Source organism: Acanthisitta chloris, unplaced genomic scaffold (assembly GCF_000695815.1).
Source record: "Acanthisitta chloris isolate BGI_N310 unplaced genomic scaffold, ASM69581v1 scaffold9831, whole genome shotgun sequence".
Taxonomy (NCBI): domain Eukaryota; kingdom Metazoa; phylum Chordata; class Aves; order Passeriformes; family Acanthisittidae; genus Acanthisitta; species Acanthisitta chloris.
This window is the reverse complement of record NW_008657640.1, coordinates 45,068-62,979: the sequence shown is the minus strand read 5'-3', so window position 1 is coordinate 62,979 and position 17,912 is coordinate 45,068. Positions and strand designations below refer to the sequence as shown.

At 35.7% G+C, this 17,912-nt stretch overlaps 1 protein-coding gene across 1 annotated transcript in view; it reads left to right on the top strand.

The window, feature by feature from the left end:
* KIAA0825 (KIAA0825 ortholog) overlaps positions 1-17,912 on the top strand; it is a gene marked incomplete at its 5' end in the record, with an annotated part of 78,634 nt that overhangs the window by 59,616 nt on the left and 1,106 nt on the right. Inside the window, 5 exons of the mRNA XM_009084805.1 lie at positions 1,735-1,881; positions 3,359-3,592; positions 5,217-5,625; positions 9,486-9,642; positions 13,679-13,838. Coding sequence (XP_009083053.1) covers positions 1,735-1,881; positions 3,359-3,592; positions 5,217-5,625; positions 9,486-9,642; positions 13,679-13,838 — 1,107 coding nt within the window. The remainder of the gene's footprint in view (positions 1-1,734; positions 1,882-3,358; positions 3,593-5,216; positions 5,626-9,485; positions 9,643-13,678; positions 13,839-17,912) is intronic.

Below are 17,912 nucleotides of genomic sequence, written 5' to 3'. Positions count from 1 at the left end.
TCCCTCTGTCTAAATCTATTGGTAACACCAAGTTGATTAGAAAAGTTATTAGTAAGTTGTGACTCAAAGTTTCCATGTGGCATGGTCCTAAAACAAATCTAGGATTAATTTTAAGTCATTAACAAATTTAAACAAAGCAAACTGCAAAGACAGTTTATATAATATTTAAAATCTCAGCAAACCCTCATCCCTAGAATTTGGTTAAGTCAATTTTAAAAATGAATACTTATAGTAATATAATTGTAGTTCAATTCAAATTTTGAGCTCACAATTTTAATACCTCTGTGTTTTCTTTTTTGAACTGCTCTTTCTGCTTCATTGCTTATTTCTTTGTCATATTCATATTAGACGGCATATCACTGGTGTGAGTGAATTAGTCGAGTCCATTTGATTCTTCACTCAGAAGCATCTGGCATTGGAAGCAATATATACAAGCTCACTCAACTCATAGGGAAAAAAAAGCTGACTAAAAAAAATTCTTATTGCTGATCTGTCTGCTGCCTTAGGAAAAAAAAACCCCACAGCTTCTTGGTTATGAAATCACTGATCCTGTTTTTCAGCTTTCTGCATCCTCAGGGCTGTTCTATTAAGGTTGTGCGCTACCCAGACTAAATGGTTTACAATAATGTGTGAAATTAGGTTGTAGGAATTCAGAGGAGAGTAAAATGGATTTTTAATTTTATGATGTTCTCAGGTCATTCAGAAATGGGTGGAAAGCAATGGTTTTCCACTGTGGTAGATTTTGTAGGCTATTTGAACCACTAGAAGAACACAGCTTAAAAATTTAGTCTCTTCTGCCTTTGTCCTCCACAGGTTGCTAAAGGTAAGGGAAGCCAAACAAGACAGAAAGCAATGACAATTAAAAGTATAATGTTTACAGAAACCTTGAGTTTTTCAAACTAGAAATTTAAATTAAAAATGTTTAACAGGTTCTGTCTCTAGTCACATGATACGATTGTTAACATCAGAAGCAAATTCCACAAGTATGTGGGAAACTGAGGGCTTTAACACAAGACAAAGCCATTGATTTGCATTGATTCCATGAGCTTTAAATGCATCATTATTTTTCAGCTGGGAGATTGCTTTATGATGATTATCAGAAACATATGGAAATACATGTTTTGTAAGCTGTTACCACTCTATGAAAATCACTCATTTTCTTTAAAAACATAGGTATCTGTATCTTAGCAGGACTGAGATTTTGTTTTGTGGAACTGTTTTGTTCTGAGTTTCATCTTGTACTGAAAAACAAAGCCAACACATTTCAGGGAGTATGCAGCTGCTACTTTTAAAATTTTATATAACTAAATAGAGTTATATTACTTCATGTGACTAATATATCAGTAAAAGGAGTTAAGCAGTAATAGTTTTTTGACTGTCTTTCAATAGGAGTAGTACAATTTAATTCTGATTAATATCTAGTAAATAATCAAATTATATACTGAGTGCTTTTTTAATTTAATAAGCGTATTCCATAGTTTGAAAACATGCTTAAGTCTTTCCTTTAATGGCTACATATCATTCAGGAATATGGTCAACTGGCAGAGGAAGATCAGATTTCAGTATCTCCATTATTACTGTTTCAAATATTATTCAGATACAGGTTGCAGTTTGTTTTGATTAATACTATCTATTACTGAGAACTTGAATTACTTGGAAGTTATTGTAACCATGTTTTTGTTTATTTCGAAGGAAATGAAGCATTGAATCGTGATGAACAGAGTTCTCTCTTAGAACAGATAAATAACAAAGAGCCTACTCTGATTGAAACAATCTTCACAGTATTGTCTTACTGCACTTTAGCACCCAAATCTCTTGGCATTGCTTTTGAGACCTACATGGAAAAAGAGCAGTTGTGGAATCGCTTATACAATATGACAGGTATTTAATTTATTAATAAGCATTTAAAATCTGATGTTAAACCTTGTCAGTTTTAAGACATGTAGTGAATATTCTTTTTACTGTAATAAATCAGGTGAAATGATGGTAGTTTATGTCAAAATTAGAGTATAATTGAAGTGTTTTGTGCAATCAGGCTATGGGAATGGTAAATATTTTGAAGACTGCAGAGGTTTTGGAGCAGTGTGGTTGACCAGGGGTCTGATTACCTTAAGTGAGTGTCTTTCTAGCAGGCTGACTGCAGAACATTTCTGTAGGTCTCTGCCAGATAGGTTCTTTGTCTCTCTTTGCCACAATTTAAAAGTAAGAAACCATGGAAGGAGGAGAGTGGAAAAAGGCAAGGACTCCTCCTGTTGAGGGAGAAATAGTCTGATGGAAATATAGATTCCTCTGTCAAGAAGCAGACAGGTTCTTAATTCTCCAAGGAGAGGGAGAGATGCCCTCACAATTAGAGCAACTAATGCTGCCCCCAAGGAAATGTAGTATTTAACCAGAAAAGACAGGTAATATTTAGAAGGGTGGTATTGGGAATTATGGATGAAAAGCAGGAAAGCTCAAAAGAAAAGGAAGAAAATGGGAGAATGCAAGAGAGGATATAGAATTATGAATATCACAAAACAGAAAACAGTGATGACAAAAGTGCTCAGGTATTCATCAGAGAAAAACAGGATTGCAAAAAGTAGTTTAAGGTGTAAAAGGAAGATAGAGAAATGTTGCATGGAAACTTGCGGAGAGGCAATGCTTAGACTAGGAAAATGTACAGAGAAACAGAAGTATGAGCACAGGATCTAACATGTCAAAACACATCTCTGGTATGTTCTGCAGTGCTCTGCCTGACAAATGCAGCTCCATGGCAATGGAGAAACTGCAGTTCACTGCAGTATTAAGAATGTGGAGAAGATTGATACTTGTTGTGATATCAATAACTGTATTTAAGATGCAATCTCAGATGACATGCTGTGTTTCTGTTGATGACTAGTATTTGTATGTATTTTTGTTACCAAAATACCTTTTAATTCTTTGATGTTCTTTAGTATAACAGTTTGGGTATCTAAAATGCATAGGTAAAATATCATTAATACTATCAAGAGAAGGAGGTAGGAAAAAAACAGGTATATATGTTTGCCTCACTGATGCCTAGCAATTAAATGTTTTCCATATAAAAAGGAAGACATCAATCAGCTTAAATTGAATTTTTATGTATATCTTGATGGAGAAATGAGGATTAATGAAATAAATAGAAATTTTTTTGTCAGTACTGTATTAAGATGGTGCAAGATGCTATATTGTTTTACTTTATACTCTTCCTTCAATTTGCAACAGACCAATAGCTCTAAATTATTATGAATCATAATGTTGTTACTTTTCTTTCCATAAGAATTCTGAAACTTTTCCTTCTGTAACAAATTTACACAAATGACTACACTTACTGAATATTTAATAATTCTTCCTTCTGAAGTCTCCAGTTGTGGTGAGTCAGATCCAGAAGTTATCAGATGCTTGAAGTTGACTTTGATTAATTCAGTCAAGGGTATAGTGAAGCAGATAATTTCTTTGATGCATTCTTGGGAGGCAACAGAAAACTATGGAACATACCAGCACAAGCAAATAGTCCCTGAAAGCTTACTGAAAACGGTTCCAAAGGAATGGAATTACACTCCTCGGGAAATGAAGAGAAAAGAATCTGGGAAATGTAGGTGAAATTTATACTCGTTTATAAGTTTGCCATAAGAACTTGTTTCGCCTTTAGTGCTAAAACTGAACAGTTAGATTTTGTGAGTGTTGAAGTTTGACAATGAACAATGATGGTTGGGAGGTTTTAAGTACTTTGCATTAAAATTCAGTTATTCTTTCTTGTAACTTACACTCATACACACACAAACAAGATTTTATAATAATCAGTATTGTAGTACTGGTAATAATACTAAAGATGTTTCTAGCATCTGGTGGTGGGTGGTGAGGTGGGATTCAAGGCAAGGTAAAGAATAATGTCTATGCTTTTGCCTCAGTGGTTGTAACCAGTTCTCCCTTTCATTATCATCTTTTAGTTTTAGGTAGACAGTGTTGACTGTAATGGCAACAACTTACTCATCCCAGCTATACAACACAGCAATTCATGTTTGAATTAAAAAGCACTGAACATGTTATGAAATATACTACTGCTTGGTTGTTGAAATAGTTAGTTAAGAATGAAATTATATTCATAATAACAGGTGTTTTGAAGGTGATTAGATGTAAAGCTGATTTTTGGCATATGTTTTTATAGCCTATAGTGCCTAAAGCATCTGTCATTTCAGAAGGCTAGCTTCCAGAATCAATTCACCATAAATTTATTTTCAGCAGAATATTATCTGATTATTTTCAGTACTGTAGTATGACTGTAGTATATTCTGGTATGAAGTTTTGAGTATGTAGATCGTGACCAAAGCAGGCCATCAATGCATTCTTTCTTTCCATATATCTTCTCTTCACTGTGCGCTCACTTTAGTCTAGAACTTGTATGGCTGTTTTAGGTTGTTGCTAAGCATGAACTGATACGCAAGCTGAGAGTTATGACTTAGGCTTAATGACAAATTAAATTTTGTGATAATATTTTTAATTAAAACCCCACCTTTTTTAATAAAAAGCCCAAAATATTTAGAATGTAGGTGCAATGAGTCAGATTGTTTGCAGTTTGTTTTGATGGGCTTTTTAATCTTGACTTTAATCCAAGATCACCTTTTAGTATATTTTTTTGTTTTAGATGTCTTGGATTTTGAGCCACATATGTTCTGTAGTTACTCCTATAGCTACATTTGATATTTGGTATCTTTAAAATACAGTTCTGTCTAGTGTAGATACTTACATGAAAGTTGATAAACTGAAGTTGTATTGGTTTGAACTTAGAAAGAAATAGATAGAAAACTAAAGATTATGAATATCTGTAATATCCTGATACAGTTTCTGCAATGCTCCAGGTGTGAAGCTGAAAAAATATACAATTTTGAGGACAACTTTTTACTATTCATAATACCTGGATGTTGTCTTTCTCATTTATCCTGTAATAACTGTGCACAGCAAGGCTAATTGTTGAGAGTCACAGTCTGAATTCTAAATTTTCTAGGTTATCTGTTTTTAATTCATGTAATTGCTTAGATTATGTGAGATTTATGTGCAGAAACCATAATAGAAATCAATCTACAGGTTGAGTACTTAAGCTTTTTACCCATTTTCAGTACTAAAGAAAGTTAGAAATTAGCATACAACATTCAGAAGCATGCTGTGATAGAACTAGAATGTTAATGTTAATCATATCTTCTTTTCTTTCTATTTTTAAGGCTTCACAAGGCTTGCAGCTCAGGCAGTATCTATTGTAATCAGCAAGTTACCTACAGTGATTGCATGTTTGCCTCCCTCAATTAAGTACTTCTTTTTTCTGGCTGAGAGAAAAATGTCAAGAAACTTTGCTGAATTGAAGAAAGCTGGTCTGCTTGTCTGGAACTTGATTGTAATTATATGTCGGATATTTGAGGATGGAAATACTGCAGAACATTTAACAGGTGCAACACTTGACAGATGGAGCAAAGAAAAACTGAGTTTAGTTCGTGTGTGCTTAGAAAGTATTACGGGAAAACAGAAAAGTGGTCCTAAGCAAGTGACCCAGAAGGTTATACAGAGCATCGAACAGCAGAGACCAAACTGGATTGAAAGCCAGTTACTGAAGGCAAGAAAATTGAGCATAGACTGGTAAGAAGATAGTATTTTTCAAATGCTGTTTTTTCTCTTTATATTACTGGATTATTGTCATGTTTATGGCTACTGTTCAATTTTAAGAAAAAGGACAAGCAGTGATCTTATATGACGCAGATTAAGTCTTAATATTGATGGCTTTATGTGTTCATGGCTTTTTGTGTTTGCGACTTAATTTTATTGCTGAAAGAGTAAACCATTGCTGTTTCATTGAAACAGTGTCTTCATAGCACTACAAGATTTCATATTTTCATGCTGATCCAAAAATGTTGACAAGTTCATTTTGTATCTTTCAGAATATGAATAGGTACTAAATATACTTATAATTTAATTTTTCTAGGATGATTAAATTAAGAGGGACTATGAAAATCTTTCAGTGTTAATCTGTGAATAAAAAGTAAGCATACTTCATTCTGAAATGTATCAAACCCTGAGGGCAAGTAAGATATATCAAAACAGGGCAAGGAGACTACCCCGCTGTGCCTTTCTGGGGAAATACCAACATTTGACATTAAAATCCAAGCGTCTTGAATCCTTACAATGATTTCTCAAGGGGTTGTGTACATGTAAATGTGTTCCTAGTCCAGTCTGTTTTAATGCTGTAGTCATGCATCATTCTGTAAAAATACCATTCATCTACCTTCCAATATTAGATTTACTAGAGTTACATGAATTACTGAATTAAATTGTAACTACTGAAAGTAAGATTGCTTATTTTTTCAATGAATATTCTTGAAGGTTGCTGTCATTGCTATTGTCTGTATAAACAAAGAAGATAATGTCTTTAGGTTGGAATCACTGATATCAGAGAACAGGCTTTCGTGCAGTGCCTTAAGGGCACTGCATGAGCTACCCCACTGCATGAGCTCCTATTTCTATGAGTAGTCTGTTAACATAAGTAGCACTAAGCAGTCATAGTGTCACATAAATGCTCATTGACATTGACCTTTATAATCTTTACATTTCCATTACATTCTAATTTACAAGTTTTAATCCAGTGATTAAAAGATTGAAGCCAGATGCCAGTGGCTAAAAGAGTGGTAGAATAAAAACTCATAATGATAATGTGTAAATTGATACTTAACAGAATGGTTCCGTAATGCAATTTCTAATGTCACTGAGAGAATAGGTACATCTTAAAAATTGCAAAGGTGGGGTAAGACAACATTGTGGATAATCTTAAAACTAAAACTTTTATATTCGTATTTCTTCTGAAGCTGAGAATTTAAAGTTAATATACTACTCTGTTTTCTCTTCTAGCATGCCACAGAAATGCTGTATTATGCATTAGGTATATCAGACTGTGGAAAATGAACATGGGAGAAAGTTTTCTGTATGTGTAGTGTCAGCCAAAGAGAGAAATAGCTTGTGACTAGGGCTGCTAATTTTAAGCCTAAAATAATAAAGAATGCTTTACCTGCTCTCCAATTTATTATTTGATAGAATTGTGAAACTTAGTCCCCTGACTTTGATTGCATTTCTGCAATTGATGTTTAAGATGAATGTAATTTTTCCATTTTTTATTCAACTATTATGAGACAATGTCTGGGAAAAAGAAAAGGCTGCGATATGCAATATAGAGATAAATGTTATTAAATGAAAAATTATAAAACTAATATATTGAAGCTGAAATTCAAATATTCAGTTTAACTAAGTAGTGGTGATGTAATCACTAAGCTAAAAGCCAGCTTTCAAGAGGAAACCTATGATGTTCATGTGATTTGTTTGAAACAAATATTTATATATTGAAAAATCTAAGTTGGTGTAAAATTATGTAACCTTTTTCATAGTTAAAGAATTTTTTGGGGTAGCTCTATGCACATATATATATGCATATATATATATATATACACACATTCATATTCATAAAAGTTTTTAGACTTCTAATAGATACAGTGTGTGGAAGAAAACAAAACCTCTAGATTTCAAACCTTTATTTGGGATTCACCTACACAGTTGCAGAAGCATCTTTAAAGTGCACTGGGTTTTTATAAGCAAAATTCTTGGTTGATTTTGTGTTACATTATTGTTATAAGGACTGCTACTTACATAAAAAGTCTAAATATGATGTAGATTCTTCCACTATGTCATAAAAATTTTACTTAATTTTTAAGAAAATTTAAAAAATAATAGTCTTCATTGAAAGGTTCAGAAAGTGGCAGTTACACACATTGCCTGTCTTGTGTACTGCCTGAAAGCATTACTATTCATTAAAGTAACCTTCACTTTATGGTAGCACCAGAGCTGTAAACAGTCACGTTAGATTCTGAAGAACACATGTCTTGAGAAGAAAAGAAATGTCTTGTCTTTGCAAAGTAATTTGTTGAATTGGAGATTATTGTTTTTCATCATGGTGACCCTGACCTTGTTGGCTGGGTGCATATACAGATTAAGATGAATGCAGTTATTCCTTGGCTGAGGTCTGCCTCTTTCAGGGTACATTGTTCCTAATGACATGATTGATAGGCAGTCCCAAATCCAGAGAGGAACTCATTAATCACAGTGCTGACTGAATCCAATCATCTGCTTCACCTGCACAGTGACGGCTGGAAAGGATACAATTTGGCTGTTGGCACTGATAGATTCCTTTGTCAGAGGTCCTCAACTTTTTCAATGTCAGTCACTAAGAATTTTGACAAGTTCAGATTGTATCTGTACGTGGCATCGAAGATCAACCCTAAGTTTGCTTTAATTTTAAAGATCAATTTCTTTGAAGCTTTTCTGTAAAATACACCATATAAATAGGGTATCACCTCCATTCAGCAAAGAACAGAATTACAGAAGCTATTTGCACTGTAGGATGTTCTGAAACTGCATGTGGAAGCATGCAGTTTAATGTCCAGCAGCTGTGCAGCATTTCAGAGAGCCTGCAGGTCAAGCAGCAACTTTCAGCAGAACTGACTTTGGCATGGCACACTTTCATGGCATATGGCATACTTTCAACAGTAAACTACAACCACAGTGTTTTGGATATTTTTTTTGTTTTCCTTCTAAAACAATAGAGTAGTAATATTGATTTTGATTTTTTTTAAATTCAAATGCTTCTTTGGTATATTTTAAATTAATCCAATATTGCCTGTAGAAAGGACAATATGTTCTTTTTGGTCTTTTGATTCCTTCACACATGTCAAGGTACAAAAAAATACCTGTGTTGAAGCTTTAATATTTGAGGGGGAAAAGTAGTTTTAGTAGGGTTTTTTTATTAGACTTTGTCAATAACAATACTACGCTGGTAACTTAAGTTTTTATACCCAGTAGTCTGACAATCACTAGAGATTTTAATGCATAATTTTGAAGGCCTTTGGGTCTGTTGCCCTCTGATTATTTTTTTTCAGTAGTTTCTCACAGATGGAAGAAAAGGGAAACAGTGCAACATGTCCCAAATAGGTACCTTTTAAACGGTTAACAACATACCAGTGGGAAGAAAAATGCTTCAATTTAACACTTCTAACCTGTACTTAGAGTAATGGCTACCTTTCTGATATGTAAAGTAGGCTTTAATATGTGCAGCAACAGGCAAAGATAGATGCACAGAAGATCAAATGCAAAGGCTATTTGTATTTGCGAAATTATTTCTCTAGTGGAAAAGAAAATAAAAAAATATTTGCTGCTTGTGTATCCTTAGAGTAAAGAACATTTTATGTGTTTATCTTTGAGATGAAAGTGATTAAAATTTGTATAATAATGTTATTTGCAGGTATTATGTATTGCATAAAGGCTTATGATATATACGTACAGCAACATTTGTGCAAGCCAAATACTTCTAAGCTTTTGTTAAAATGCAGATTTAGCGGATAATAATATTTTGATTTTTAGAAATTTAACATAAGAATGTTTGTATCTCTTCTATATTCTAGTGCTGCAGTCACAGTAGAAGGTGCAACGTTAGAGGAAGGAGGTATTGCACTTGGATTCACTGAGCAGAAAATACACATGATGGTCCTGGATATCTGCCACAAACCAGGTGGCAGCGAATACCTGAAGCAAATTTATCACATCATCCGGCTCAATGAGGTAGGGAAACGGCCTTTTCACCGAGCAATTAGGTGTGTATTGGCCTGGGGCAGCGTCTGCTGGCAGCTAACGGTTAGTTAAGGGGGTGATAATGGTTCTTAAAGTCAATATGAAATCCTGTATTGTATTGTTATAGAATCCATTCAGTTTAGGCTTTTCTGCATTTCTAGAGAAAAGATTACTTTATCGGATACATGGTAGATTTTACTTCAGTGCTCAAGCAGTAGTATGGCTCATAAACTTCCTTCAGTTTCATATTGTAGACCATAGATACATTTCAGGAGTTTGAACCCAGTTAAAAAAATAAAAATCCTAAAAAAACCAAGCCAGCCTGTTGAAAAAGTGACTGTTTAAAAGTAAAATTAAACGTTATAAATTTATTCTCCTGATTAAAGAAGCAAACGAACAAGCAAACCCTGTGGCAGTACTGAGGAAGTAATGCATTCACATGAAAATCTTAATTAATCTAGACAACTCTGTTCAGCTTACTTACTTTTAAGTATAATGGAGTGTGGTAAGGATGATGAGCAAGACCTCTGAAAATAGCATATAGTCCAGTAGTTAGAGCAGTCACCTAGGGGACGGGATATGCAGGCTCAAATCCTTTTCCTTCCTCTTTTGGACCACGAAATTGAATCTGCATCTCCCACATCTGAACTAGCCCTCCAAACTGCTAAATCATTAGCTACAAACATGGCACTCCTTTCTTTTACCCTGTTGGAGTTGTTTCGCCTTGTAGAAATTGCTGTAAAACTGCATTCTGTAACTTTTAGGATCAAAAATAGAATCATATTCTAGTTGAAGGATTAGAATGTACATATTGGGTTTTGGAGCCCCTGATCCAAGATCTGACTCCTGTGAGTATTCAGTTATTTATACAAAGTGGAGCAGCTCCAATAGGAGATAAGAGGCTGAGAGAATTAGGTGGAAGAGGGACTTTAGCCTTACTTTCTACATCCCTAGTGTCTCTCCTTGAATTTCTGCAGCTAGTAAGAAATTTTTTAAGTATAGAACATTTCTCAGTGGAAAAAACCCTGTACTGTTTTAAAAAAAAAAAAAGAAAAAAAGAAATCCTGACCAGCTTGATTCCCAGAAAGACTTCACCATATTACTTTGAAACACCTTTGAAACTATTGCATAACATTTTGATACATTTTTCAATTTTTAATTTTTTTTTCATAGCTTAAATTATGTTTAATGTGCCTGACTATCAAGAAATAGACTTAATTGTCTGTTCAAAGGTTCTTCCTTTTGTTTAGAGACTGCTTGGACTATCAGGGGACTGTGTTTTCAAAATTAGTTTGAAGAACTTTATGTTACACTGCTTAATAATTACATACAAATAGAGAAGAACGTGATGAAACAGAAGATTGTTCTCAATTATATTCCTTAGAAAAGCAGGTGGAAAGGGATACAGATTCTTGGAAAGTGTATTTTCAAGTACAGCTGTGATTTATAACAGGGGCTTTAGTACTCAAAATAGCCTACAATCCTTCGTGTATTTATAAAAAATAATCATAATGTTTAAAAGCATGTTTTACTAATGGTGGCCAAAGAGAAAGCAACTTTTCTGAGGTGTCAGCATCAATTAATATTCCATCTACTTGGTTTTATGCCCAGTCAGTGTACTGAGGATATAGTTCACATGCTTACAGATGTGATTTCATTTCTATCAATTTTCACATTTTTGAAACATGACCTTTTCAGATATGAATACAGTATAGTACAATATGTACTATATTTAAAGATATCTTAAACTAATATATTCACTCTGGTTGAATAAGTCTCTTCATGAAACATAAATTCAAAATATCCCAAAGACTGAAAAACACCTGTACTGGGAGGTGAGCTGTATACTACTTGAACCGGTCAAACCCTAACAAGCATGGACAGCTATTTGCAGTATCTCTACTGACAACCCAACACACTCTGCTTCTGCTGGCTCTGTGACATCCAGAGGGCTGTGTTGCCTTATTGCTGTCTACAAATGTTGTGAAAATGTGTGCATGGAAGACAGTATATTCATGAAAATTTAGTAAATTTATAGAAATTGCTTTTTAAAAATTCTCCTTCACCACAGCTCTAAAGTCTTTGTTAAGGCATGAAATCATGAATGAATGGGGAAAAAACCCAAACACAGATATTTTGGAAAGTTGACAAAATGTAGGTAAGAGATTTAGGGTATGTTTTCACAGCTGTTTTGTGATGTTGTTTCAGACTTAAAAAAAAAGCTCTATTTTATTCTTCTTTAATACACCAAGAAAAATTTGTGATTCTCTTGGTCAGTCCTGACATTTGGCTGTAAGTAACAGAGACAAGACCTTCTCTTTCTCATGCTCTTTTACTTTTTCTACTCCTAGAATCATAGAATCATAGAATTTTAGGGGTTAGAATGGACCTTACAGATCATCTAGTCCCAACCTTCCCTGCCGTGGGCAGGGAGACCTCTCCACTAGACCACATTGCTCAAGGCGTCATGCAACCAGGCTTTGAACACTGCCAGAGCTGGGGCAGCCACCTCTTCCCTGGACAGCCTGTTCCAGTGTTTCAGCACCCTTACAGTATTTTTTCTATTATCTAACCTAAACTTCCCCTCCTTCAGTTTGAACCCATTACCCCTTGTCCTATCATTGCAGTTCCTAACAAAGAGTCCCTCTCTGACTCTCTTGTAATCCCTTCAGATACTGAAAAATTATAATGAGGTCATCACACAGTCTTCTCTTCTCCAGGCTGAACAGTCCCAGATTCCTCAGCCTGTCTTCACAAGGGAGATGCTTCAGTCCTTTTATCTACTTGGTGACTCTAGACTTGACTTGCTCCAACAGTTCCATGGCCTTCTTATTTTGAAGGCACTGGAACTGCATGCAGTATTCTAGGTGGGGTCTCATGAGAGCAGAGTAGAGGGGGAGAATCACCTCTTTTGACCTAGGCTTCTCTTTGTACTAGTACTAGAAATCATGTGGCTTGTTTATCTGGATGAAGTCTTTCTTTTTTCTGGCTGATTTCACAACATATGCTAGTGCCAACACAAGGGAGAAACAGCTACAGTCTATGTGGATTGGAAGGGAACTTGTGCCTCTCAGGGCAGTCGGGGTCAGGGTTGGTTCAGCTTAAACAGATGATGAAATTCTTCTTTTAGAAAGACACACTGAGGTGCCCAGGGTGCCTTGGCAGGTAGTTTACACTTTCTTCCCCCTTTTTAGCATCTCAGTAGTACTGCAAATAAGAGCAGCATTTGCATCCACTCTTAACAAAGACTCACCTTGAATACTTACCCTATGTTATGCCAATCCTACAATTAGGGAGTTCATTTTAATAATAAACTGTTTAATCACAGTAGTCCTTCCAGCAAATAGATGTGTAAATATTTCATTATCTAGCTCTTCATAAAAGGGTTCTATTTAATCAAAACACTTTATTGGCATGCAACGATGATTTATTTGCATAGTTGTTTAAGAAGTGAAAACAGAAAAGATTGTGTCCAAAATAATCATGCTTCTGTTACAGTATAGTTTGTCATGTAGATCATAAATTAATTCTAGTCTTTGAATACTTAAACAGTTAAAAACAGCTTTGAAGAGTGGGAGAATATTTATTTCCTATGTTTAAATAACTGATTATAATATGTTCATCAAACAATTAATTTATAGTCATATCGTAACTATTAAATGTTGTCCAAAAAATAACTTTAATAGAAAGTCATAAAAAACATTTGTTGTTCACTTCCACAGGTACCTAACATATGTATGTATATTAAATGAGAACTTACACACATAATTTGATGACAATTTCAATTCACTAGCATAGATTATCCTGATTTATGTCAGTTGGATGCATGTTCATGGAGGTTATTTCTTGTTCGTTGTACTAGTGGCACTCTTAAAAGGTTTCTATTTTGTAAGAGATTGCTTATTCCCCACTGTATAATAAGAACGTCTATCAAGCACACGTTAAAGTTATGCATGAAATGTAGGCAAGTTTAATGTAGAAATCTTGGTGGCCTATACTCTTCTGTGGTTGCTTTTTGTTCCAAAAGGAATATTTGAAAGATCAGCTGTCCTGGGAGAATTCTTCTGAAGACAGTATTACTTCTGGTCAATTCCTGGCTTTGACACTCAAGGACAGAGAAGAGCAGCCCGTCTTCAACCCTTTCCAGGTGTACAGACAGTCTTGTACAAAAGTACTCAATCAGGTCAGTGAAAATCTGAACCCTAGGCTATAGTGTAATTTGTTCCTGTTTGTCTTATTATGATCATGCTAATGATAGAGACTGAATTTATGAAAACAGAATTAATTACATCCATTCACATTTGATGAAGCTCAAAGGAATATTATTAGTTGGGAATCTAACAAGGCTGCCCTCTACCATAGCATGATGTTCAAAAAGCCATTATTGTCCTTTCCGTTTATTAGAATTACTGCATGTAAGAGCAATTTGCATTTGCTTATACTTTCTGTGTTCAGTACAGTGAAGGAAAGCCCATTAGTAGCAATGGCATTTATTACATCTGTGCAGTGGTACAAAAGGTTAGTCTTAGCCCATGGAAAAATCATGGCAAAACCCCAAGTGCACGTTTAGAATCTTCCTAATGGGTCTGATACAAAAAAGTAAACTGGCAAAGCATTTTATCAGGATGTTCTTTAGAAGAGCTTATGTTAGCAAACCTAAGGGAGTGTACTTGTAGGATTGCTTAAGCTGTGAATGGACGTAAATGTTAAAATTCAAGGAGAACCAGAAGATAAAAAGACGACAAACCAGATGGACAAGAAGATAAGGAGATAAACTGCAAGCTACCTGTTCTGAGGACTAGCAACAGGAAAACAGGACTATAGAGCATGCATTAAACTCAAAGGTAAAAAGTTCAACCCAATGAAGACTACCAGTCTTCCTCCTGAAGACCCCCAGACTACCACCGGAAGCTGTTGGACCAGCACCATGTGGGAGAGGACAAAGGAGAAGAATATGATAATGATTTCCAAGAACTAATTATAATAATATACACCCATTCCTAGAAATAATGAATATGTATGAGCATTTAGTGTACATAAACTATGAAGTTTTTACCCCTGGTTACATAAGTTTGGTGGAGCGATGTCCCTTGTGCCCAGCGCTGAATAAACAAACACCTGCTACTCAGAGATACAAGTCTGTGAGTAGTTCTTTTCCAGATTTCTTGGCATCAGGTCTTTTTTACAGAAATGTTGAACAGTTAAGTAACGGATGTGTTGGAAATACAGAGATTTTACAGAACAGTGAAACTAATCAGGGGTAAAGCACACTAAAAACTGAAAGCATCCATTTCTGTTTTTTCTTAAGTCATGTTTGTAATATGTAAAGGATTAAAATTTACGTAGAGAATTTAGTTTCCTGATAATGTAATAGTTAAAGAAAAAAGATCCGGTTGCCTAAATCTCTGCCGGGGCACCGCATGACAAATGTGTTACACATATTTTCTTGTAGCCCTTTGATATGCAAAAAAATCGCTGAATCACAGAATAGGTCAGGTTGGAAGGGACCACGGTGGGTCATCTGGTCCAACCTCCCTGCTCAAGCAGGGTCATCCTAGAACACATGGCAAAGGATTGCATCCAGAGGATTCTTGAATATCTCCAGTAAGGGAGAATCCACAACCTCTCTGGGGAAACTGTTCCAGTGCACAGTCACTCAAACAGTAAAAAAAGTTCTTTCTCATATTTGGGTGGAATTTCCTGTTCATCAGTTTTTGTCCATTGCCCCTTGTCTTATTGATTGGTACCACTGAGAAGTGCCTTGCTCCACCATCTTGGCACCTCCACCTTTAGATACTGATATACATTAATGAAGTTCCCTTTCAGTTGTCTCTGCTCGAGGCTGTTCTGAACAGGCCCAAGTCCCTCATAAGACAGGCCTTTCCTCATAAGAGAGATGCTGAAGTCCCATAATCATATTCTTGCCATCTGCTGCACTTGCTCCAGGAGCTCCATGTCTCTCTTGAGGAGAAGCCTTATCTTTACCAGGCTGCACCATCCCACTTCTCTTAACCTTTCCTCATAGGAGAGGTGCTCCATGCCTTGAATGATTTTGGTGGCCCTCCTCTGCACTCAGTCCAACAGGTTGACCACTTTCCTGTGCTGGGGACACCAGAGCTGAATGCAGTACTTTACACGGGTCTCACCAGAGCAGAGTAGAGGGGCGGAATCCCCTCCCTCATCCTGTATGAAGCTCTGTGCATCCTGGCCTAGTGAAAGGCATCCCTGCCCATGGCAGAGAGTTGGAGCTGGATGGTCTTTAAGGTCCCTTCTAACCCAAACCGTTTTATGATTCTATTCTATGATTCTGTTTCCCGAGGTTAATAATATTGTATGATAGTTTAGTTCCCTTCATGATAAAATTTATTTAGTGGTGTGGGACTGTCCATTTATAAAAAAGTGCTCAATATAGCTCAGTGTCTAGTTTTCTGTGAAGCCTATTAGCAGTGCCTATAGAAGATGCAAGAGCACTGGCAAGGAGCAATTATTCTTCTCAAATTCATTTGTTACTGTTTGGCAACTGCCATGAAGCTTAGGAACTTATAATCCATGATTGTTTTTTGATTTTCTAAAAGTCTCTTGTGACTAGATGTGTTTTTAATACTTCTGTCTACATTTTATCCTTTTATAAATTCTAAGTCAGAACAAGCTACTGGTTTTGCAACGTATTTTGACAATTAATTAATTATGTATTGGTTTTTAAAACTTTTCTCTCAGAAGAGCCAATTGAAATAGGCATGGCAATACTGCTTAGTGCTTCAGCTCTAAACTGAGAATGTCACACTATGCTATACAGCATATTATAATATATGAAATCTAAGATATAAAAATATATTACATAACTGTATAAGTTATGTAATATATTATGTCTGTGCAGCACAGATATCCTCTTAGCTTCCTCATTAGGTGATTTCTTAAAATAAATTTATTCAAAAGCTTTCCAAAAGATATTTTATAGTAAACATTCTATGTATTGTTTGTTGATATATGTAAAAATTACTGTACATCAGGGTGGTTGACTTTTTTGTTGAAGAACACAATTAGGGTGGGTAGCTTGGTATAGAGCTGCAGTGTGAGACTGAGCTCTGGGTGGGAGAAATGGTGGGAGCATGGCGAGATATCTTTGTACAACAAAGGGCATGGGACCCTGTGGCACCAGCCAGGTGAACAGACACAGGGACACTCATAAACACAGCGGAAGCCAATGAGTCAGCTGGAAGACAATGGACTATGAGAGTACAAAACCCCAGGTAGTCCTTTATGTGAGGTCCCTCCTCAGAGGCACCCAGCTGGAACTGTTATTCTGTTGTTTCACTGTGATAAAATTACTTAAAGGAACCAGACATCTGAGACTCTGCTATGGGAAACCTTTTCTGATTGCATGAGAGTGGGGTGTCCAGGGGGTCAAGTGGGGCACCCATTGACTCACTGGAGCTGCCCACTGTGAAGGCCCCTTGGTCCCAGCAATTAAAGTCTCTAGTGGTGGAAGTGTGACTGCCACAGTGCTCCTGATTGGTCATACAGGAAAGTTTCCCTAACAGTTTTCTTCTAAAGTTTGCTAATTTGTCCCTATCATGTCAAATTTAGCAAGATGCTTAATCATAGTCTGTATAATTTTTACTGCTCCTGAAACACAGGCCACTAACTGCTATTTTGAGATCAACTTTAAATTTCTTACCTTCCAACCCTCTAGCTCAGTAGCTGATTCTAGGAAGTGTGTCATTTCTGTTAGCAATTTAGCCACTTCATTCTTAGATTCCTGTAAAAATCTTGAATAGTCACCATCTGGTCCTAGTAACTTGTTGCTCTTGATTTTATCTATTTGTCCTGACACCTCAAACTCTGTCAGTACTGTTGCTTCTCTGTTGTCTAATAAGCTGAGGTCGAGGCTATGCAACTACTCAACAGTATCAACGAATACTACAGGAAAATTTTTCCCCTATCTTGAAGTTACTTTTTTCAAACATCTTTTTTTTTCATTCATAAACCTGATCAGTAAGATGGACTAAATTTTTATCTGGTTTACTTAGAAATTTCCCTCTTTACTTCCATGACTGTTGCTACTGTCTGTTCAGCTTCTTCTTTTTATGCCTGTTGATTTTACAAGTACTTTCTCCATGTTTACTTATCTATTTTTCAGTGTAGAGTATAGAACAGTGTCCTGTTTTCTCCCCTGTGTTCTTCTCACACTATTCTCTTAGGATTTTTTTCCTCATGACTTCTTGTATATCAGATATTTACCTTCTCTTCTTCATTTACTT